The sequence below is a fragment of the Trachurus japonicus genome, chromosome 19 (genome assembly GCF_045865225.1).
Source record: "Trachurus japonicus isolate A0001 chromosome 19, Traja_1.0".
NCBI lineage: Eukaryota > Metazoa > Chordata > Actinopteri > Carangiformes > Carangidae > Trachurus > Trachurus japonicus.
In genome coordinates, this window is record NC_140925.1 from 19,148,746 (window position 1) to 19,172,213 (window position 23,468).

A 23,468-nucleotide genomic window follows, 5' to 3' on the forward strand; every position below is an offset into this window, starting at 1 on the left:
ACGGGTCCAGAAATGCTTCCATAAAGTTGTGTAATAATGTTTGTGCTGAAACATTTGAGAGGATTTTATGATGGTACTTTTCATTTGGTCAGATTGTGAAGTTGTTTTGTAGCAGATAATAAGTTAAGACTCAAGAGAAAACACTAAGGTGAAACACAGTGATGAAGAAACATATAATAGAGCATCTGTACTCCAAGACCACCTCTAATATCTAATATAACCAGCATCAAACACAGTGAGACGTCAGCAAAATGACATGTCTCTTTTTTACTACAACACATAAAAAAACATAAAAAGACTTTGTTTTACTGAATCAAACCTAGTAACACATCAAAAATGCTTTTCAAAGATCAAAACGTGATGATTTATCAGAGGAAAAGTTGGATTCAACATTTAGTGAACTACCATTTGAGCTGCAGTTTGATGTTGTGTGTGGTAGGTCATACATTCAGTACATTACATGCACTAGATGCTGAGTCGTGCACTCAGTTAGGAGAACCAATTGGGAACGCTGGCAGACTGGCAGAGCGATGTGTTCCTGTGCACAGGGCCACTTTTAAAGTGCCCACTGCCCACCAAAACAACTCAATAACAATTTAAATGTTTGCTTTATGGACTGCAGTATTCCTATGCACATGTGCAACTGCAGAGCACACACTGTAATATTCATTTGGAGTCATGTTTCTGGCCAGGTGATGAATAATAGTCCAAGCACCACAGCTGTGGTTTGGTCTCTTCTCCTGAGGGAAATATCCACCTGGCTCCACTGAGTTCACTATCTGGTCACTAACTTAACCTGTTGGCCCTCTGGTCCTGGGCAAGTGCAAACTATAAGGTTGAAAACTGTGAGACTAGATCAAAACAGTAGATATGATTGCTGCAAAACCAAAAAAAAGTCTCTGTGGGTTCATCACTAAAAGTGACCTGTAAACACTTAACCTTTCATTTGATCAATTTATGTCATTGAATTGTTGATAATTGAAGGGTTAAAAAAGTTATTTAAAGCTTATGATATTTTAAATGATCTAATTCCACCCTGGTGAAATCACTGAAGACAGTTTAGGCTTTGACGAAGTCTCCATAATGGATTTATATTTTAAATTTAAGACATTCAAGTAAGATTAATACAATGATTTAAATCCTCAATCACTAAAGTGGTCGGTATCTAAGAAGTTAAGCTTGATAAAGGACATAAGATCTTTATAGCTGCAACACATAAAGACTTAAAACCCTTCCTAGCCTGATACCTGCTTAACTGCTTTGGCTGTGGATCCCATTTTCTGTGGGAAAACTGGAAATGCACCCAAACTGAAGAGTACAGTACGGTCAGTTGCATAAGGATGCAATACCTCAGTGGGTAAAAACATCTTTGACTAGTACATAGGCTAATATATAGTAGTCCATTCTGTTTGAGAGTTGTCATGAACTTAGCAGACATATTCACATCAAGTATTTTGAATTGTTTACAGGAACAATCCCGTTAGGTTGCACCAACTAACTGCACAGTTTGGAAATTCTGAGATTTGACAATAAGACAATAATAGAAACATAAGCAATGTGTCAACTGATGTGGTATTCATTAGCTGTATTCCTACTGTAATCAAGCAGCTTGGACATAGACAAATAAAATATGAAAAACAATGCAACAAAATCTAAATCATCATGGGTCCAAACCAAGCAATGGTGAAGGCGTGATCACACCCCGAGACGCACCATCCACAGAGATAAGCTCATCACCCAGATACACAACTGTGACATATTTGGTCTCTTCCAAGTCACACATCGTACACCACAAACTGTGTGGTAAACATAAGATCTTGATGGCTGACGTCTCATGGGACTCTTGCTGCAGGCGGAGGCCCTTATCCTCATTCCCTAACACACACACACACAAACAAACATGCTTTAATTATCTATTGGGCGTTAGGATCAGTTCTGGTAGACAGTGTGTTAATAAATGACACTGAGAGCACTGTGATGCTGCCAAACACTGTCTGTCTCTCCATCAGCAAAACACATTTTCTTCTCCGTCTTTCATTCCCTAATCATAATTTGATGCAAAAGTTCACTCACTTATTCTCATTACCGATGCAGCAAAGGATCCTGGGCCGGGTCTTCTTAACGCTTGACGTGTTGTGAGTTAAAAACGTTACAATCTGCTGGTTTATGGTCACAGACTTTGTTTTTTATAAGCAATAGAGGTATAGTTCTTTTGCCATGAACAAGTGCTTCCAATGTTTTTCTTGGTATGACATCACGTCTTCTCTCCACTTGAAGAATCGGTCCCTCAGTTCTTTGTAGCAGAAATAAGCCACTTTTTTCATCTACTTAAGATAAATGTTTGACGTCTTGTGTACATTTTGATTCTATCCATTTGGGAACATGTGATTTTTAAGTTTTATGCAGTGCAAACATCATCTGAAAATCATATGTTCTGCTTTATGTATGAATATTGTGTAAATATGCTTATTTAATGGACTTAACTATATATTTTTGTTTTAAATAAGGGCTGTATGAACCAAGTCATTTTAAGAGTATTTATTATAACTGCAGTTGATGTCAGATTTTAAACAGAGGATTTTATTTCATGTTGATTTTCAGTAACATGGAAACACAACACTTAGAGAGATCTATATTAGCTGAGTTTGTGCAATTTTCTAATGTGCAATAGAGGAGGTGAAAGTAGGCCTATTGTACTGGATGTCACATCTTTGCAGTGAGTTCTCTCATTTGTGGAAAAGTACAGTGACACACATTAACTGTAGCGTAGGACAAAGCAAACGTAGAGCAGACAGGTTGTCAAAACCACTGATAATGTTTCTATAGTGAGATTACACAGGAGTAGTAAATGGGGCGTTGCGCAAGTGTGCGTTTGATTTCCTGTGAATCGTTAGAGGAGATTGTGGTGTTACATGCTAGGGAGGGATTTTGGCCTGTCACTGTTTAAACGGCATTTAAATGATTTCTTTGCACCAAGTGAAAGGAGGGAGTTCATGTTACTTTGGCCAGATGAAGGATGTTGTCTCAGAGTATTTTTGCAGTATGTGAAGAAGCAGCAGACAATTTAAAGGATGGAACTATGATGATGTACAAAATACAAATATGATAGCCAAAAAGTGTTTTGGTGTGATATACAGTATGTAGCAAAAATGTGTATATACTGTATGTACGTGTACTTATTATTACTACAACTACTTTATACCCAACATGTTCTCAAGATGTTCTTTACAGAGGATTGTTTAGTAACTGATGCCACTTTTGAAGATGAAATATTAAAGATTGTAAAATGAATACAAGGTTTTGTTTTGACTCATGTTTGCATCAAACAGGATCTCTGGATTGTTTTTGGGCGACTCACTCCAACAAGCAGCTGGCACCAGACTGGGTCGGCTGGATACTCAACAAAACTCCCTGTAGCGACAATGTAAATGACAACTTGACAGCAGTCAGCTGTTATTTGTTAGATCAAATCACTCCCACCAAGAAATTATAATTAGTCAATATGGCTCACAGATTATCATTTTGGGAGAACTTTTGCCAACTCTGTGTTTGTAATAAATCAAATGAAGTTTGATAGAAATTAAGCTAAAAGCAACAACAATAATTCACAGGGAGGAAATCCATTGGGGCACAAATGTTAATTTCTCAGACAGGTATAGTAAATGCCTCAGCTCTCAGCTACATAACTGTATTATTTTCCCAGCTGGGATTTGAATCACTTACAATTTAGCATGTCCCAGTAACCACTAACTCACTAGAAATTAAAGATTAATGAGATGCCTTGATGCTCTGTGATATCCATGTGAACTATATGCAACTGCTGTAATGAACCTCTAGTGCCGCCTTGTGGCTGTTTTTGAAACTACATTAAGTCAAAGAACTTATGTTTGATATCCTGACATCTCTTTTACCCACTGTTAAGGCAGACCACTCCTAATCCGACAAAAAAACTCATGTAATTTAACATAAAACATCACTGCAGTCATTTCATATACTGAACTGTTAGACAGGAAACAGAATAAAGATATTTTAATGTCACAAGTTGAGACAAGTTTCAAATGTCACACATTTGACCAGTGCAAGGTCTCCATAAGTACTTTTACTTTTTAATAACAAAAAGACAATGTTTGTAAATATTGTGTTACATTCTAAATTCATTTCTCTCTGCAGGTTTATACGACAGGTTTGGTTCTGTAATGGTTATTTTACCACCAGGTTCACTTAAGTGCTAAAAAAAAATGTTAAACCTTGTACAATGATTATTAATAGTCACTATAGAGGCTTTGTGCATGTATTTGCAAAATTACATTAATACTTGCACCTGCAGACCCCCTTTAAACATGATCAAGTATGGTAAGTATAATATCATTAGGCACTGGATATTAAAATAAGAATAAATAATTCCAAGGAAACTCAGGAGTGTAACTCACAAAAGGTTTTGTCCTGAAATGAAGATCAAAACTGGATGGCATCAAACACATGGTCTTCCGTATGGAGAGATAACTGGCCAATGCATAATGGAGGTAAGAAACTGCTGTATATAATATAATCAGACGTAACTGTTGGATATGTAATAGTTCACCTTTATAAACCTAAATCCTCCAAGGTAAAGCAGCTGAAAATATATTTTATTAAGAGAAAGTTTCCTTCCTTTTAAGTTGCTCCGGCTTTGTCCTTTGACGTGCAGTCCCATTATAATAATACCCACAGGAAAAAAGAAAAAAATCCAAACAGGAAATAACAAGTATTAACACATTAAAGTTACATTCAAGTGACTCTTAGCTCATTGCTTCTGCATTAACTCTGCAGAGGTGGTTGTACTTTTGGTCTTGTATGTCTCTATGCAAGACAATTTGGCCATTACAAATAAAGAGAGACAAGTTTTTGGTACTAGTCTGATACCAAAGGGGAAGATTCAGGAGACATATCTTAACATTGCAGCCCTGTGGAATATTTTTGCTAATTAATCTTGAACTACTGAATTTACCCCCTTCCTGGCACATTGTTTACCATTATGGTCTCAGTTTGAGGTATTAAAGTAACAAACTTAAAAGATTACAAACCCTTGGAGATGTGGTAAGACCCATTAACACCCATTAAAATACAGACTGGAGCATAATGTTGCCCAAACATCAGGAGAATTGTGAAACTGCAATAAACAGAAACACATGGACAGTGAACAAAAAATTAAATAGCTATAGTGATTGACCACAATGAGGTTGTATGATGGGAAAATGTAGCATCGTGTAGAGGCATTAAACTACACTTCATCAGCTGTCATGGCGACAGAGAGGATGAAGGACACGGTCGATGCTTGGTAAGGCTAAGGTATGATAGCATTAGTCAGGCTTTGCTGGTATAGTGGTAGTGAGGTAAGAGCTGGTTATAATCTATAGGAGTTCAGTTTATACCCAGGATACGACGTTTTAATAACTCAGGCAGTCCTTTCTAACATGTTAACAGTTCGGTCTGACCATATCTACACATATCAATTCACCAACTGGTTAACCAATTCTAACGCACTTCCTGAAAGACTGCCATGATGAAGCACCTTAGTGAAGGTGGGGGTGTACTGTATGTGTTTAGAAAGAGTATCAGCACAGCAATAAATGAATTCAGCTTAAATAACAATTTTTTAAAAAAATATGTTGCATAATTAGGTCAAACAAGGGGAAGTGGTTTTAAGTTAAGAACTCCTAAAATGATGGCTGCATCTGATTTAACGCACCAACAGCAGAAATCTATTCTTTGTGGTCCCCTGGTCCCCATCACACTTCAGATATGTAGAACGTATAGAAACAAGACTGAAACTGAACAGAAAGGAGCATCAAAGGGATAGCTGGTTAGATGGAAATGTGGCTGTCAGCAGAGATCAAGCTGTCAGTCACGGACACAGATGAGGTCTGACTGGTGGCTGGTGGTGAAAGTCCCACCCCCAACCAATATCTTCTTTTACATACACAGCCCTGTCTACCGCTGTCCAGTTATGTTGTTGCCTCCAGGATTTACCACCATGGAATCCAGAATAGGACGGAGAGCCTGGCCAAATGGCCTGAAGAGGAAAAACAGCACAGCGTATAGTTACACTGAACTTTAAAAGCTAATGCTAGGTTACGATATGTGAGGTATGAAATGGAAAGCGGAGAAAAAATAAATGGATTAAGCAATAATAAGACCTCAATCATAAACTAGAAATTCAAGATAAGTAGTATGTAGCATGAGCATATGAAGAGTGGACCATGAGAAAAGCTCTGGTGATGTAAGCAAGTGATGTAACAGCTTTATGGCATTTGAGCAGACTCACGTGTTTAGTATTTCTGATGGAAGGTCTGTAATGTACGACGGGATCTTTTTGCCTGTTAGGAACTGAGCCACCTCGTTGCTGAAGCAGTTGCAGTTGTACTCAAACAGGTTGTACTTGTCACCGCTGTGCACCAAGAGAAGGAAGAGGAGAGACAGAGATGTGAACACAGAAAATACAGGGAGGCCATATAAGGTGAAGAAGGGCGGGTGAGTAGCTGGTAAAGACAAGATAGGCACTCTGACAGAAAGATAGTGGGGAGAACCAATAAACGTGAGGCTCACAATGCATTTAGTTTTTTCTTCTTTTGTCATTTCACTTCCATTCCTGCATGAAAATAATCTGTAGCAAAGTAGATTTTTGCATTTTGTAATTTGAAGATTTGATGTCTGATTTCCAGGATGGCCCTCAAATTTGCGTTAAAAGCGTCAGGTTAGCCTGAGACTTACCTGTATGAGGACTCTGCCAGGGAAGCCAGATAGTCCGAGTAGATCTCTGTAGGAACCTCAGTGAAGCCCAGGTCCACAATGGAGTCAGGCTGGCCCAAGGCAGTCCCACACTAAAACATAACACGCACAAACAATGCCTTGTTGTAGAAAAAAGTTCTCAACCTTTCTCAATCCTCTTTTCATGTACAGCAACAAAAGTCACCAACGGTAGAGGCTTAATTAATGTAGTTTATATGAGAAAAGACGGTGCTGAGTGCCTTACAGGTGGACAACTGCTGATGCCTTCTCCACCAAAGAAGTACTCCCTCCCATGAACCACAATAGCAGTGTGCCTGTAACACAAAGACACGTTTTTCCTTTAAAACCAAGCAAAGGTAACAAACCACAGTTGACAAAACCTACAGTGAGAATAGTTGTAAACAACATGGCCATGATATGCACTCACCATATCCCATCAAGATGTTTCCCTGAGAAGAAAAGATAAACACATTCAAGTGAGAATCCATACTAATGTATAAAAGCATCTTGTGAAGTTGACACCAAACAGACTGAACAGGCCTGAGCCTCAGCCTCGCTCTCTCCTGGCTTGTGTCGCGGGCCAAGGTGCACTCACCGCGGCTTTCAGGCAGCAAACCAACAGGTATCTCGTCAGAAACTCACCTAACATGACATGGCTGAGCTGGCGGGCCATGCCTCTGGACAGGTCGTAAACGTACAGCTTCACCGGGAAAGAACCAGTCTGCTCCATGACTGAGGGATTTCCTCAAAGTGACAACTTGAACTGACTGAAGTTTAGCTGAGTCACATCAATCTACAACTGGCTGGCTAGCTAGCTTACCGGTAGCTAGCATACAAAACTTTAGTTTAAAAAGTCTATCGCTGCACTGAAACGAACACAAATATAAGCCACGGACGATTTAAAGTTAAATAAATAATTATAATACATAAAATAATTTAAAAGAAAATCTCCCAGCAGTGTCTCGGGGTGTCCGACCTGTGACAGCGATGCTGTGTCACTGTCCGACTGTAAACAATAACACGGACGGATCTAATCGTCGCGTGGAGAGGACCCTTCATCCCGGGGACGAGCCTCTTTGCCCGACAACATCCCGCCTACTGCACTAGGATCATGCACTAGGATTGGTCAGGGTCTTTGATTGACAGCTGAGCGCCCAATGGACGACGAGATCTCGCTGTACGTGACGTCGACGTGCTCGCTCACCCTGCATTACGCGCCAGTCATTGAAACTAAACTAGTCCGGACTTGTGTGCAGCTAAAGCAGAGCACGGTAAGTTATTGTTGGCCGCTGCGGTGGGTCTGTTTATGGTTTTTATAAAACGTGTGAGGGCCAAATAGTTCACATGGACCATTAGAAAGATACAGGTGTTTACCACGGGACCTCAAATCCAATGAAACTTGCAGTGGCTAACTACTAGCTAATATGCTAGCTAACGTCCCGTTTGCCTGGTTAAAGTTGAAACCACAGTTTAATTAAATAATAATAATCAATAATAACTGATCAAAGGTAATGTTTTCGATTGGCTTTGTCCTTAATAGTTATTGTTATTTCAGTACATGAGCTCCACTTATATTTGGTAACTTCTGTTTTTAAGTTTTGATGGTGCACATAAATCACTACCACAGTCTGTGCAACACTGGTGATATACAAAATATTGCACGTGTTTTAACTCAGCAACTTACTGGTGTATAATACTGCAAATAAAAACCTGATGTTGCATGGCAAAGTGCTGGATCCTGACACAGTGTGTTTTTATATTTGAATGAACCGGAACTCCAGCCTTTATGCAAAGCCATGCAGAGACTGCAGAACTGCTGCAGATCCACCAGAGCTGCTGGATGCAAAACATCTCTGGCTTGAAAGTTGTTGCAAATCACTTTTAGGAGAGCCACCAAATCCTGGTTGAGCAGCAACAAACCTGGGCTCATTTCTGATGTAGCTTTGTTACTACTACATGTGTACTGTATTTCACTAAGCCTCGCTGCATTCAGTTTACCCCCTTTTACCACAAAAACCTTCCTAGGGACGGTTTAGGCAAATTAGCATTGCTGAAGATCCTATGATGTTTGCATTGGATAGATATTTTCAATTTAATTTATGTGTTCTTATCCAACAAACCAGGGAAAGTGTTATGGTCCTGCATCAGGTGTAGATCCATTTGTAGCATATTTATTTAGTCGTGGTTTAGTATATATTGACCCTTTGATGATTTAACTGTGTCTTTGTTCATACTGTACTTTGTACACAAGGTGCCTTAGTACATTTCCCTGTATGTTCCTTAGTACATTTCCGTGTGTGTGTGTAATATTATATACTATACTATACTATATATGTACTAAGGCACATACAGGGAAATGTACTAAGGCACATAGAGTATATGGTTGAATAAATCCCATATGTCAAATGATATTGTTTGTGTCCAGTCTAAATGCTGTGCTAAATAGTTAACATATAAAACTCAACCGTATTCAAGCTAATTTTATGTTTCCTGTTGCGGCAGCCCTAATGGCAGAGTGGAACGCCTTCTACCGAAATGAGGATGATGAGGAAGAGCAGGAGGAAGGAGAGCAATCTGGAGGTTTGATCAAAACCACTTTATTACCTAATCTGAAGTGCAAATGATGCAGGATCAGCTCAGCTGTCTCCATCTCTCTGATTTGGCCATTATTCCTCTGTATCATATTATTTCATTCTGCATGTCACTATATGTGAAAATTGTGACTTGATCACACTTTATAATTTACATAAGTGCTTTACATTTCACTTATTATCTTGTAATCTAATGGGTGAGAGGTTAAATTATTCCAAAACACACCAGGCTCTCTGTCTTCTTTTAGGAGATTACAAAATCACAGGACGAGACAGTTTGGTGTTCTTGGTTGACGCCTCCAAGGAAATGTTCATCAAAGGAGAAGATGGACAGCCGTCCAACTTTGACATGACCATGCAGGTGAGACGGCTAATTTATCTGTCTCTTTTGGTTTGTCTTTGTTTGTCTGTCATCACTTTTTTTGTGCACCAGTAATCCTCGTGCAGTGACTCACTTTCCAAACAAGTGGAAATGTTTGGAAATTTCCAAACATGTGGAAATGTTTGGACACTGAGTTAGGTCATTATCCAAATTCCAACATGTTCAGAAAGCGCAAGAAGTTTGCTGAAATGAGTTCGGGCATTATGTATGTATCGAGACAGTGGATTTGGTGAAAGGTTTCATTCCTTTTAGCTCAAATCACCCCAATAATAAATGTATAATATGAGTACCACTACTTTTTGCTCTCAAATATGCTCTCTCATTTATCTCAGAATAATAATTATGTGTGTTCTGTCCACAAAGGTTGTGCGCAGTGTGTACGCCAGTAAGATCATCAGTAGTCACAGGGACCTGGTGGCTCTTGTTTTCTACGGCACAGAGAAGAGCAAAAACCCCAGGGACTCATTCAAGCATGTCTACGTGTATCACGACCTCGACGAACCCGGTAAGAAACTACATCTGTCAATTTATAATCACACCATAGGATTTACTACTGACCAGAAAAAAAAGATGACGAACCACATAATTTACCACAGTGTGGGAGCTCACAGCCTTAGATCCTGTGGTCATATAGTTATCCTTACACTGAAGTATTTTGTATGTCTTAGCTCTTTAACTTAAAGGGATAGTTCAACATTTTTGGCAAATTGGCCCATTGCCATAATCCCTATAGTTTTAGGAGTAGGTTTGTTACCTTTAATTGTCGGTGCAAGCTATTTTAGAACAGCGGAGCAGAGCCACGGAGTTGTTCTTGAGGTAAATGCAGAGACTGCTTGCCGAAAAACTGTCCTCGACAGGAACGCACATCAGCGGTTTTGCATGAATTTACCTTGAAAACAACGTAACGTTGCGTTATTATCTCATAGCGTGGTGAATGTGCAGGTCATAACTTGTCCACAAGTGCGTTTGGAGTTGTTGGATTGTGTGTTTGATGAGGGAAACCAGTCCATTAGCCTCCGTAGCGTAGCTCTGAGCAGCTCACGGCTCTGCTCCGCCGTTCTAAAAACAGCTTGCACTGACAATTAAAGGTAACGAACCTACTCCTAAAACTATAGGGATTATGGCAATGGGCCAATTTGCCAAAATGTTGAACTATCCCATTAACATTATTTCTGCCCTGGTTTTGCTTTGCCTTAATAAATACAGTTACTATTATTCATATTATCAATTATTTGGTTGATTTGTAAAATTGAAAAGAAAACAAAGGGGGATAAGATTAATGTACATAACCAAAAAATATCTAAAGCAAAGAGCAGTGTCTTTAGTTTATCCAATTAAAACAACACCAACTGTTGAGCTGTCAGACAGTTTTCAGGTCAGTGTGTGAACTATTTAAAACATTGTAAAAAAATATATATATCCCATTCCACATGTTCATGTTTCTGCAGGATGAACAGGTTTTTGGTAAAGTTTTGGTTTTTATTACATTAACCCTACAGTGGCTAAATAGAAAACACTTCTCTAGGTTACTACCATGAGGTTGTTTTCCGTTTGCCGTGAACTGAAAAATGCACACATGCCTCAAACCGAGACGAGAGAACCCAACAGGATTGATTTCTTTTTCATGAACTGCTCCACTTCCAGTTTACATCTTGTCTGTTTTTTATTTTCCACAGGGGCAAAGCGAGTGCAGGACATCGACGCTTTGCGGGGCGAAAAGGGCGCTCAGCTTGCAGCACAGACCATGGGCAGTGGAGAGACGTCGCTGGGTGATGCTCTGTGGTGCTGCGCCAACCTGTACAGCGACATCAAGCTCCGCCTCTCGCACAAGAGGCTCATGATCTTCACCTGCAGGGACGTGCCACATGACAGCAACAGCACCAAGGACCGACAGGCTCGCACCAAGGCCGGTGACCTCAAAGAGACAGGTGGGTCTGACTCATATTTCACACTTAAAGGGATACTTCACCCAAAATTGATAATTCACCAATTTTCTACTCACCATCATGCCAAGGAAGGTTTTGGAGAACTTTCAGAGTTATCAAAATGCTTTTGGAGTTCCAGGGGAGGGGTCCGGCTGGCAACAGATTTTCATATAATGTCGGCGAATTGTGCTCACTTTTGAATCGTCCAAAACACACACTATGAAACATCCAAATACCTCCATACTGACCCAAGTGTCCTGAAGCCACCACATGAATGACATTTGGGTCAGTACAGACCCAAGTGTCCGTACTGAGCCAAGTTGTGCCATTATATGAAAATCCGTTGCCAGCTGGACCCCCCATGGAACTCCAAAAGCGTTTTGATAACTCCAAAAGTTCTCCAAACCCTTCCTTGGCATGACGGTGAGTAGAAAATTGGTGAATTATCGATTTTGGGTGAAGTATTCCTTTAAAAAACATAACACTATAAATGTAATGCCATGTTCAGCTCATGTTTGACTTCACCCGTCTCATCCCCCGTCTCTTAGGCGTTGTCATCGATTTGATGCACCTGATGAAACCTGGCGGCTTCGATGTCTCTCTCTTCTTTCGTGACGTTGTAAGTCCACCCGAGGATGAGAGCGATCTGGGTTTGCAAGTGGAGCCTTGCGACAAACTGGAGGATCTCCAGAAGAGGGTGCGGGCCAAGGAGCAGAAGAAGAGAGCCATGGCCAGGTAGAGAGAACCGACTCACTTACCTTTCCTGTTTCTGTATCTGTTTCCTTCCTCCTTTCTGCTTTAATATGGAGTCCTCCTCCATCCTCTTCCTCACAACGCCCCTCCTGTCCTGTGATCTTTAGGTTGAACCTGTGTTTGGGTGAGGGCGTGAACGTAGCTGTGGGAATTTATGCAACTGCCGTGATGGCCCGAAAACCTGGATCTATCAGACTCTACAGGGAAACCAACGAGCCAGTCCGCAGCAAAACCCGCACCTTCCACACCCAGACCGGCAGTCTGCTGCTGCCCAGTGGGATAAAGAAAGCCCAGGTCAGACCAGACGGAATATATGACTGGTTTAGTTCAGTCATCACTTTACTGTACATTTCAGTAATTTTTTTTGTGCTCTTGACCTGTGTGTGTCGGCTGCAGATTTATGGTAAAAAGAAGATAGTGATGGAGAGGGATGAGGTGGATGCTGTCAAGAAGTTTGATGATCCTGGACTGGTGCTCATCGGATTTAAACCCATGGAGAAGTTGAAACTGCACCACCACATCCGGCCGTCTGTCTTCCTCTATCCTGAGGAGGACGAAGTTAAAGGTGCTGTGTGCCCGTCTGTATGTGATTCACAGCAAGAAATAAGAAAACAACAGTTAAAGCAGATATCAGTGGCACGGCCGTTTCGGCTAATGCTGTGTTCAAGGCAGGCTTTTGAAACCGTAAGTTACAGCTTCAAGTCACAACTACGACTTGGTAGCGTTCCAGGTAACCCGTAGCTCGTGTTTTTACCGTCCTGTTGTCTGTGAAAGTTCCCTATAACGGCCACTCGTAACTTCCGACCCGTGAACTCGTACCAGATCGAACTGGTATGACTTCACAGGAAGGAAAAACACAAAGTACGAGTTTCCTTGAACGCACCATGAGTTAGCAGCCCCCGCCCTTGTCAGGCATCAATTGGTCCTCGTGCTACGTCACCACATTCACGCGCATCCCTTGGCTGCACACACAGCCCTTCATGCCGTTCTCTCTCCTCATTGGATAACACTTGTATCCCACAAGGAAAATTTTCTCCTCGGGTTACAGCAGAGCAGAGTGACGGAGAGACTCGTGTTTAGGCTGAAATACTTCATGTAAGTGATTGCTGATGGAAAATAGGACTATTTAGGACTTATATTAACAAAAACATTCCACTGATATCTGCTTTAAGATTCTGTGATGATGTTTCCATTTTATGATGTTGAAGAGCTGCTGAGGTTTTAACAGTGAAGGTTTTTGTCATTTTGCGGAGGAGCCAGATAACCTCGGATATAACTGCCTGAAATGAATGATTCACTTAAAAATCTGTACTATTTCCTACATGAATCCTATATCATTTTCATATCATTTATATATATATTTTTTATATCATCCACTATTTTATCCACTTTTACAAGTTAAATGGCGGAGGGAAATGGCTGCAAATTATTCAAGATGGTGGCACTTTTACAGTATGTACTTTGACTGTTTTATGGCATGTTATGAATGCCATCATCTCCCTCCCATTCCCTTTAGAAAGCCAGGTGTGCTTACACCTTGGAGGACTGCCATAAGTAGAGGAAACAGATCTCTGTCGGAGCAGAGGAGGCATAGAGAGCCAGCTGTTTTTGGAGAACGCCTGCTCACTCGTTCTCCGTGTGTCCTGTTTTCTCCAACTCCCCTGGGGAAAATGTAATTAGAGTTGAAAGTTTTATTCTCAACCCTGAGAAGCAAGCAGGCTAAGAAACCAATGTGTTCTGTCTGTCTTATTTCCTGCACTTCATTTCGTTATCAGTGGGGCATCTATACACAATAAACAACACAGATGGAGCTGTGTTTGTATCAGAGTGTGTGTTTATGTGCATTCATTACTACGTTGATACTGTGTCACTGACTTCAGAACAGGCTCTTGTTGATCAATCCTTGTATCTGTGCTCATGTTTTCTAGAGGTTGATAAAGTAGTGATATCTTGATTAATGCATTGTACTGGTCTGAGTGATCAGATTTGCTCCACAGTGTTGGCCCAGTGTTTGATTTGTGATGTGTTTTGTGTTTTTTCCTCCTCAGGCAGCGCGTGTCTGTTCTCTGCGTTGATGACCAAGTGTAGTGAGAGGAACGTGTTCGCTCTGTGCCGCTGCATCTCCCGCCGAAACTACCCGCCGCGCTTTGTTGCCCTGGTGCCTCAGAAAGAGGAGGTCGACGAGGGGAAAATACAGATCACACCACCAGGTGACACGATTTAAATAAGCCAGAGATTCCCAGGTTCCCGAGTTGTCATTGAAGAACAGCAGCTCATTCTGCAATGACAACTCGTCATCTCTCTCCTGTGTCAGGCTTCAACGTCATCTTCCTGCCGTACGCTGACGACATACGGACTCTGGACACTCCTCAGTGTCCAGTTGCCTCACAAACACAGGTGGACATGATGAAGCAGATAGCCACTAAACTGCGCTTCAAATACAGGTAGCTGCATATATTCACCATTTGATCCCAAAAGAGAGGACCTATTATGCTCATTTCAGGGGCTTTTAACGCGATATTGGACCCCAGTGTGGCACTATTAAAAGTTTTGATCAATAAAAAACTCTTATTGCATTCAAGCCGTCTGTGTACTCCTCCATTCTGGCCCTTTCTGGCTTCACTCTCAAACGCTCAGTGCCCACCCCATGATATGGCACTTCTGCATCCTCTAAAGCAAGTATCCAACACTTTCAACCTATTTATAAGTCTGAAAAGCTGGAAAAGCATAATAGGTCCCCTTTAAAGACAAAAGTAGGCTAATTATAACATCCCTGTGATAATAACAAGTGTTATCCCTGTTCATAATAAGGCAGTTAAATTGACTTCTGCCTCTCTTGGTTCTTTGTAATGTCATGCAGGAATGATGCTTTTGAGAACCCGGTCATCCAGCAGCACTACAGGAACCTGGAGGCCTTGGCGCTGGACATGATGGCTCCAGAGGAGACCGAGGACCTCATCAGTAAGATGCTGTTCTTCTTGTGGCTCATATAACCACTGCTTATTTTCTTAATCTCACTCTTTCTCTGTTTTGTCTCCCTCCTGCTCGGCCTCAGTGCCAAAGGTCGAACAGATTGACCAACGTTTGGGCCCTTTGATCCAAGACTTTAAGGATCTGGTCTACCCTGCTGACTACAACCCAAACAGCAAACCAGCTCCCAAACGCAAAACAGGTCAGAGCGAAAGGTCCTCACTGAAATCAAATCAAATCATATTTCAGTCTTTTGCTACAATCCTGCAATTTTCCATCTATTTGTTTATTATAGCAGACGCAGGGGGCGGAGCTGAGAAGAAGCCTAAAGTGGAGGTGCCAGAAGATGAGCTCAAGGCCCATGTGAAGAACGGCACCTTGGCTAAACTCACTGTGCCGGTCCTGAAGGAGGCCTGTAAGCACTTTGGGATCCGGGTCACTGGGACCAAGAAGCAGGAGCTGATCGATGCTCTAGTTGCCCAGTTGGGCTGAAGATGAACTACATATCAGTTTTCAGTTATCAGTTCACCTTCACGAGCAGGCTAACCGGTCCCAGATCAGTGCGTACGCTGCAGTTTGATTACAGATGAAGAAATGCCCTGAGCACACAAACCAGGTTCTTGAAAAATGTGTCATCTACTTTAAAGGCAGGTAGTGGGCCTTACATTTGACCAGTGGATTTTGACAAACGTGCCACTGTGTAACAAAGAAGTTTCCTTTTAAAGCTGCTGCTTCATCACATTTTGAAAGGTAATATGATTTCATGCCTGTATTAATGTCTTCATGTTTCAGTCTCATAACTAACGTTTGAATGTTGAAAGAAGATTCAGAATTCAGAATCAGATTTCAGTCTGATCGATGATGTGAGTTGCACCATTAAAAACTGTTTTATGTGCATCAGAATACACTGTAATATTTCCATGGTCATAAAGGAGTCATGATGACACTTGCATTTGTGTTAATAAAACAAAAAACTTTTGTATCCCTAATAATCAGGTTTGTCTCATTTCAATAACTTCATGACTTGGTGTCTTGTGTATCTGAAGCGATATTTCCAGTTTTTCTTGAAGTATGGAAAAAGGTGTGTCCTTTCAAAATAAGACCACAGCGTAATCAGCATACCTGGACCTTTTCACTGCGTTGTGTCATCACATGGCACAATAAAAACAAGCAGTGTTGCAGCTGAGGGCAGGCCTGCGCAGGCACACTGCTGCACCATATCAGGAAGAAGGGATCACACTGTGTTGACACGTGAGCTACGTCAGGTTCTGGCAGACTGAAAGTAGGTGTAAATCCTGGGGAAGGTTTATCGGGACACACCAGGTAATACAGCTTGAAATAAACCTTTAAACAACATTGTTCTGTTATAATGTAGAACTATAAAACTTTTCTCTTGTTTTTACTTTCAGTTTCTTAAAACTTTGCTGTGTTGTGAAAACATAAAATTGGCAGATTTCATTGACGTTTATTGGCTGTGGCACAAAAGTATCTTGCAACTTCTTGTTTGCTGTAATAGCATTTTATCATGATTTTTATTCCTTGGTTTCTGTGTACTTTGTACAGTGGTATAAATGTTGCAAAACATGTTAACGCTGTTGTTACTTTGAACTTTAGGCTTTTATTGTGAAAGTTCTGAGCAGAAGTACTGTTGCCTCTTCTCGCCACCTTGAATCTGGCTGTGAGTCCGCCAACTGCGTATTAAATGGAGTGTCAGTGTGAAAAGGACGACTATGACAATGCTTCAGGTGAGGTGGAGTTTTAAAAAGTCATCAAGAGTACCTTTAACGGTGTCAGATGTTCCTTTAACTTCTGTTCTGTGTCTGTATTTTAAAGTTAGATCTAATATATTAGTTTTAATTCAGATTGTAATATTGTGTCTATGTTTCTTAATGTTTACATTGTCCAGTTCATCAGTTGTACAGCAACATGTATTACTTCCTGCTTAGTTTTTCAAAATAAAAACAAGCAAATAGGTTTGTTAGCTCTATGTTCTGAAAGAGTGAGGAAAAAATGCAGCATTTGTAACGATATTCAAAAACGTTTTATGATGCATTTAGATGTCGACCTTTACATTTCCATGTTGAACTCAAAGTGTTATGGCTCCAGCTCGCAGACACAAAGCCATGCATTCAACAATAGGGCTGTCCTGGGATTTAAAGTATTTGATTCTGCATTTCACATTTGGGTGAAAGGTAAACCCCACGATAAGCTGCGAATAACACTGAAATACTAATGTCATGCTTTCCTCCCCTCTCTGTTCAGGCTGGTGGCTGGGCAGCAACCCCGTCCAGATGGGAGCGTTCTCCGTGGTGGGGTATCTCCTCTACAGATTCTCACAGAGTCAGTCACTCAGCAACAGACACGCTCACATGAATTAAAGTAGAAAATAGAAGTAGAAACTATTGGTTCTCTTTTTTGATTGACCTGTCCCCCACAGAGATAATGACTGTGGAAACTTCGTTTATCTGTTGCAATTGTGTTTGTGAGGACCGACGAACCTCCCCAGTTATAGATTTTATTGATAGAGGTTGACCAAGTGACAAACCAGCCCTGTCATGGCCTCTACAGATATTTCCACATTCATTTACAAAACAAAAACACACCCATTTTTTTTGTATCACAAATGTTTATCATGTTACATCTCATATTTTTCACGTAGTCAGTGAATTCCATCAAAAGACAGAACCAACAATGAAGCATGGTGTGGCCTCTCTAAGTGTAAAAAATAACCGCTGGGTTGATGATCAGAGGAAGTTTGCATGTAATAATCAGCAGCTAGAACAGCAAATGCAATTTTGTTGTGTTTGTGAAGCATTTGCCTCAACTGAAGAATTAAATATTCAATGGGAACAAATGGACAAATGGGGTTGAGTGCCAGAGAAATAATGGGATAGACAGAAATTGTTGTTGAACCTGATATGATATAAAAGATAAAAGCTCAGAATAACACCAGAATCACCTTTCAAATGAATAGAAGTTGTCTGTTTGAAATCCAGTTTTGTTTTTCTCAGCAGAAGAAAAATCCTTCACCAAAACAGTTGTGAAATTATTGTATGAATTATTAATAGATGCACAGAAGAACCACAAAATGTATTTAAATAGTACCCTGGTGTCCTAAATACAGCCTGTAATTCACAGAGAAGAGGTTTCCTACTGTATGTAAATAATGGTCATGTGAAATTCACATTATTTTTTATTTGTAAGGTTGTTTTGAGAGGTTGAATTATGATTTGCTGGTGGTTTATTGAATTATTAAGAATCTGTCCCATCAGGACAGTTCGCAGCAAACTCTTATCATCTGTATCATTTAATGATTATTACAATATGACACTGTTTTCTCCTCAGCGCTCCCGGCTCTGATCCGATGGCCGATCCGTTTCTTCTGCTCTATAACTGGTGAGGTTTACTGACGACCGTATGTCACTGAAACCAGTGAGATAATTGAAATAAGAACAATAAGTGTGATTGTAATGTTTGTGTATGATATGACATGTGCTGTTGCTTCTGCCACAGGTCTGTCAGCTCTCTGGAGCTGGGTGGGCCGCCTGGTGGGAACTCTCCGCGGTATAAAACACACCAAACATCACCACCTAAAACATTCACCTGTGTGTCTGGGGAAGATTTACTGTGCGCTGACCTCTCTGTTTATGTCTCAGGACTCCAGAGCCTGTTTAAATGGCTGTCTCGAGTGTGGCGGTTTATCGAAGGTGAGTGTCGCCTTCATGTTGTTTACTCTTCACTGTGTGCTGCAAACTGACTTTTAAACAGATCAGGAGAAGTTTACAGTTTGGGTGGTCAGGGGAAATGACTCAACAAAATCAAACAGAGAGCAGTTTAGGCATCTATACAGAGGGGACTAGGGCTAAATTAGAGACAGATCTGCATAATAATTACAGGTCTATAATTAGACGTTAAACCGTCTGACTTCTAATCTGCTCATCTTCATCAGCATGTCTCTCCAAGTTCAAAGCCTTCACAGGTCAGTTCACTTCACTTTTTCTTTTGCTATATTTTCGGCAGCTACTTAACAACTTCATTTCTTTTTCTTCTTCTTCTTCTTCCTGTCTCTCTCTTGTCTGTGTTCCCTGTCAAAGTGAAGACAGTGTAACCAGAGAATCCATCTGCTCTGACCTCAGAGAAGCTGACTGCAGCCAAGGAGTCTGGCCAGTAATAACAATACGACGATCTCAATCTGATCCAAGATGAAACCACTTATTAAACAATAATTTGAATAAATAAATAAAATAACATGGCCTCGGATTAACAAGCATCTGTTGAACATGTTGGAGGCTTCAGCTCCTCTGTTAGCTTGGCTTGGCTTGATTTGAGCAGCAGACTTTGTCATGCCTCATATATCTCAGGTTACTCTATGAATATAGATTCACAATGTAACAATTATTTTACCCAGTCTCACTGAATGACAAGACAATGATGAGGAATTAAAGTCAATCTTGTCTTAGCCATTCATGAGTCAGGCCCAGATGGATCTAGTTAATAATCACAATCTGTCTTATTGTTTATCTGAAAAAAGAACCTTCATCATCTCTGTAGGGTTTTTCAAGGATGGAGCAGAGGAAACCACAATACTGCACCTGTCTGACAGCAGCAGTCCCAGGAAGCCAGGCCTGAGGCTGATCCTCCTTGGGCCTGCTGGTGGAGGACGGACGTCCCTGGCGGACACTTTGCTGGGCAGCTCTGAGACGAGGGCAGCTGCCGGTCCTCTGGTGGAAAGCACCCAGCGAAGAGCAGTGGTGGATGGTGGAGAGGTCACGGTGATCGACACCCCAGATCTTCTAGGGTTCTCACTGGGGAGCGACAAAAGAGCCAGGGAGGCTTTGAGGAGCCTTCAGCTGGTCAGTCCTGGACCACATGCCGTTCTCATGGTGATCCGGGCTCCAGGCTCCAACATGGGGGTCGACCAGGACGCCACCCAGGCAATCAAAGCCGTGGTGGAGCTGTTTGGAGACGAGATCTTGGGGCACATCGTCCCAGTGTTCACCCACGCAGACCGCTTGGGTCGAAGGCAGACCGTGGATCAGCTGCTGGATGCGGACACTAGGGGGGATCTGAGAAAAGCTGTGTCTCTGTGCGGCCAGAGGCCTGAGCTGGTGGACAACAGGCCGGACTCCTCCCCGCAGGCACGAAGCGTGGTGCGCAGGCAGCTGGCGGGGCGGGTGATGGAGGTGAAGGAGCTGAGGGGGCATTTAGTCCACGAGCTGCAGAGGAGGGAGGACCGCATGAGGGAGGAGGTGCTAACCGACATGGCCTCTGCACTGGCTAGAAAACTGGGCCACATGTAAATAAGAGGAGGAGAGAGAGTGAGAGTTGGTTTTGTTGGTGTGTGTTTCTGCGTGAAAGGGTTGCTGGGGCAGTGAGAAAATAAGGAGGAAGGATTCATTCATGTGTTAAACGTGCAATTTTGACTTTAAGTGCGAGGGTGATTTTCTGCCAGAGGTATTTTTGTCAGTCTGGCTGGTTTACCACTGTCCAAATGAATTTACTACTGCTGCTGGTCTTTAGGTTTCCAACATGCTGCAGATGCTTTTGGGTTGATATCATGGTCACACAAACTTAATTTTCCTCCGTCGATGTGCTGTAATTCCCCAGCGCCTGTATATTCTTTTGTCTGGGACTGTGCCTGCATGTTTCCATACTCTGCTCCGGTGCTTAGCCCTCCTCTTTCTTCCATAATTTACTAGAGGTATCAAACTTTAAAGATGATCAGAGAAAAATAAACCAAAGTCACATTGCAACGAGAGTTCACCCGTTCTGCTAAATGCACTCAGTGCTTCATCCTGAAGCCTCTGAAATGGCTTTTAGACCCAAAATACAGCAATTAGTTAAATATGAATGAGCTCAAATTTAATTACAGCTGTTACAGGTGTGTGGCCAGAGAAAACCTTCAACACTTACACTGTGTTTTAATTACTTTAATTTCACAGACACACTGTCGGTGAGTGAAGTTTAAATATTTGAAGACATGACGGATTTTGTAGGTGGTCAGGTCTTCATGACTGGAAACAAAAATGACACAAGGAAAGAGAATCCGCAGTTAGAGAGGGACTTTTACACACAGCACCAGTCAGTGATGATGATGCATAAACTTAAGCAATGAAAAAGAAAAACATAACCACCACCGGTCTGCTGTTCTGTTGCCAGGTCTGACCTCTAACCTAAAAAAAGAGAGAAAATGTTCACCCTAAAATAGAAATGCAGGCAGAAAATACAGTGAGAAGTGGATGAAGAAAATGTCATTTGCCCTCTATGCCCTTCTTTTCACCATAAATCTGTGCCTGACCATAAGACAGAAGGAAATGTAGATGGGTGATTTACACACTGTGAGTTTTCATCTGTTGTTTTAGTTTTCAAAGGGTGAATGAACAACAAAAAATGGTCAAACATCAGCACGTACCTAATTTACTCCAAGATTTTACAATGCCACTGTTGGTTGACTTCTTACTGTCCGATTGGGGGAGGGGGGGTCTGGAAAGTGCCATTTCAAAGTCTGTTAAACCTGCATTGCAATTTTTTTTATAGCAACATCAAACCACATTGTCTTTGTTGAAGATTTTCTTCCCACTGTTTTCTCAGGAGTCTGCAGACCAAAGTAGATTTAAAAAGAATGTGAACAATATTTGTCAAATGGCCCGAAACACCACATCAAAGGGCTGATGCTGTGTCTTTGTGTCTGCTGGAGGAGGATGGGGAGCTAACATTTTGGTCATAACAACTTGTGAACCTCTGGACTGATTTTATTGTCAGTAAAAAAAAAAAAAAAAAAAGCTAACTGCTGTTCTAACTTATGGTCGTGGTTGATTTGACAACATCTGTGGCTGGTAATTACAAGTGGGTTTTAACATTTTGAGCTACTATCACAATGAGCTGCCTGGGCAGCATGCCTCATAGTTTTGATAATGGGGTCTAAAGAATACCAACAATAAGGTCATCACTGTGGCAAGTACTCCATGTTATGAACTCACATCCAACATGTGAATCCATTGTTTCCTGTGAATTCCTTGGGCATCACATGCAATTTGAATTATGCACAGGGAATGTAAATTCCACCAACCACAGTGAAAACTACGAATACACAACTAAAGCATTGCCCATAGGCTACATTATAGGCTATATGCTATAAATACACAAATGAGGCTGAGGATTAACGTTAGTGGTGTGATTCAGATATATTGGTAAATATTCACAGATGAACGCATTGGGGAAGCTGGAGCTTGACCTATGATTGTTGTCTGCCCTTAATGTCAGAAGGATGCTGGCCACATTGTGGCCTGTGTAAAGAGCTGTGATGTTTGGAAGCTGACAGTGCCTCAGTTTAATCCCTTAACTTCTTTTCCTTTATACGATGATGTCATATTTTAACCTTATAAAGTGGTGTGGCAAATATGTTAACCAATAGTTTCCTAATTACAAATCCTGGACACACAAAGCAATGTCATCATCCAGCTGCTGAGGGAAATCTGATTGTTTGGGCTGCTAACTTTACCTTTTACTGTTGTTTACTTTCTCCATGGATTTTGAGGTTATTTTACTTTATTTTTATTTTTTACATTTCTATTTCAATGTGGTTGAAAACAGCTGGTTGCTACATCCAAAAGCATTGAGCTGTGAGAATGAACAAAACAGTTAAGTCGAGGGTGTAAAAACCAAAACAAGGAGCTGAAAGACAATAAAACAGCCCAGAGAACTGATGAGAATTACAGATAAATTGTGTATAAAAGCTGTCATCTGGTCTGTTGTCACAATAAAAATACAGATCAAAGCTTCATTCGCCAACACTCACAAAAGCAAACTGAGGTCAAGTTACCATGTAGGCTAAATGCCATTAAACTTTTTTTACAACGTGTAAATCACAGCTGTGTTACTTATTTATTTATTTTAATTAACTAATGCATTTATTTATTTATTTATTTTTAACTTCATTTTAGATGCACTCCATCACAGGTGAGAATAAAGTGGAAAATGTAGGCTTTCGCAGTCTCGGGGGAGGAACTGCTCCACTGCTCCGACTGACGCAGGCGGTGACAGCAACATGGAGCCAGGAGCACGCGACTGCGCATGTCC

At 41.2% G+C, this 23,468-nt stretch overlaps 3 protein-coding genes across 6 annotated transcripts; 2 read left to right on the top strand and 1 right to left on the bottom strand.

The window, feature by feature from the left end:
* Positions 1-4,013: 4,013 nt before the first annotated feature.
* On the bottom strand, positions 4,014-7,841 carry LOC146967827 (desumoylating isopeptidase 1-like). 2 transcript variants are annotated; one of them, XM_085760875.1, is made up of 6 exons: positions 7,411-7,838; positions 7,196-7,217; positions 7,013-7,082; positions 6,751-6,860; positions 6,305-6,427; positions 4,014-6,052 (listed from the first exon to the last, which is right to left on the bottom strand). In XM_085760875.1, the coding sequence occupies exons 1-6, from the start codon at positions 7,496-7,498 to the stop codon at positions 5,971-5,973; spliced, it is 495 nt and encodes a 164-aa protein (XP_085617001.1). In that variant the 5' UTR covers positions 7,499-7,838; the 3' UTR covers positions 4,014-5,970. The 2 variants fall into 2 exon arrangements, with proteins under 2 accessions (XP_085617001.1, XP_085617002.1); XM_085760876.1 differs by lacking the exon at positions 7,196-7,217 and having other exon boundaries at positions 7,013-7,084; positions 7,391-7,841.
* Positions 7,842-7,981: 140 nt separating this feature from the next.
* On the top strand, positions 7,982-16,371 carry xrcc6 (X-ray repair cross complementing 6). 2 transcript variants are annotated; one of them, XM_085760873.1, is made up of 13 exons: positions 7,982-8,039; positions 9,271-9,348; positions 9,608-9,720; positions 10,105-10,246; positions 11,418-11,669; positions 12,215-12,401; positions 12,527-12,713; positions 12,816-12,984; positions 14,468-14,629; positions 14,734-14,863; positions 15,280-15,380; positions 15,475-15,591; positions 15,685-16,371. In XM_085760873.1, exons 2-13 carry the CDS (start codon positions 9,276-9,278, stop codon positions 15,879-15,881), a joined length of 1,830 nt encoding a protein of 609 aa, XP_085616999.1. In that variant the 5' UTR covers positions 7,982-8,039; positions 9,271-9,275; the 3' UTR covers positions 15,882-16,371. The 2 variants fall into 2 exon arrangements, with proteins under 2 accessions (XP_085616999.1, XP_085617000.1); XM_085760874.1 differs by having other exon boundaries at positions 7,982-8,038; positions 9,267-9,348.
* Positions 16,372-16,576: 205 nt separating this feature from the next.
* LOC146967829 (uncharacterized) lies at positions 16,577-21,299 on the top strand. 2 transcript variants are annotated; one of them, XM_085760877.1, is made up of 8 exons: positions 16,577-16,712; positions 17,004-17,134; positions 17,652-17,729; positions 18,735-18,785; positions 18,903-18,953; positions 19,046-19,096; positions 19,339-19,368; positions 19,941-21,299. In XM_085760877.1, the coding sequence occupies exons 2-8, from the start codon at positions 17,092-17,094 to the stop codon at positions 20,687-20,689; spliced, it is 1,053 nt and encodes a 350-aa protein (XP_085617003.1). In that variant the 5' UTR covers positions 16,577-16,712; positions 17,004-17,091; the 3' UTR covers positions 20,690-21,299. The 2 variants fall into 2 exon arrangements, with proteins under 2 accessions (XP_085617003.1, XP_085617004.1); XM_085760878.1 differs by lacking the exon at positions 19,339-19,368 and having other exon boundaries at positions 19,941-20,910.
* Positions 21,300-23,468: the final 2,169 nt, after the last annotated feature.

Coding starts and splice junctions, on each gene's coding strand:
- LOC146967829 (XM_085760877.1), top strand. CDS start 17,092: ATGGAGTGTCAGTGTGAAAAGGACGACTATGACAATGCTTCAG. Junction 17,730..18,734: donor CCTCTACAGATTCTCACAGA/GTCAGTCACTCA, acceptor TTTTCTCCTCAG/CGCTCCCGGCTCTGATCCGA. Junction 18,786..18,902: donor TTTCTTCTGCTCTATAACTG/GTGAGGTTTACT, acceptor CTTCTGCCACAG/GTCTGTCAGCTCTCTGGAGC.
- xrcc6 (XM_085760873.1), top strand. CDS start 9,276: ATGGCAGAGTGGAACGCCTTCTACCGAAATGAGGATGATGAGGAAGAG. Junction 9,349..9,607: donor GGAAGGAGAGCAATCTGGAG/GTTTGATCAAAA, acceptor GTCTTCTTTTAG/GAGATTACAAAATCACAGGA. Junction 10,247..11,417: donor TCACGACCTCGACGAACCCG/GTAAGAAACTAC, acceptor TATTTTCCACAG/GGGCAAAGCGAGTGCAGGAC.
- LOC146967827 (XM_085760876.1), bottom strand. CDS start 7,498: ATGGAGCAGACTGGTTCTTTCCCGGTGAAGCTGTACGTTTACGACCTG. Junction 7,085..7,390: donor GTGAGTTTCTGACGAGATAC/CTGTTGGTTTGC, acceptor TCTTTGTGTTAC/AGGCACACTGCTATTGTGGT. Junction 6,428..6,750: donor CTGGCAGAGTCCTCATACAG/GTAAGTCTCAGG, acceptor CTTGGTGCACAG/CGGTGACAAGTACAACCTGT.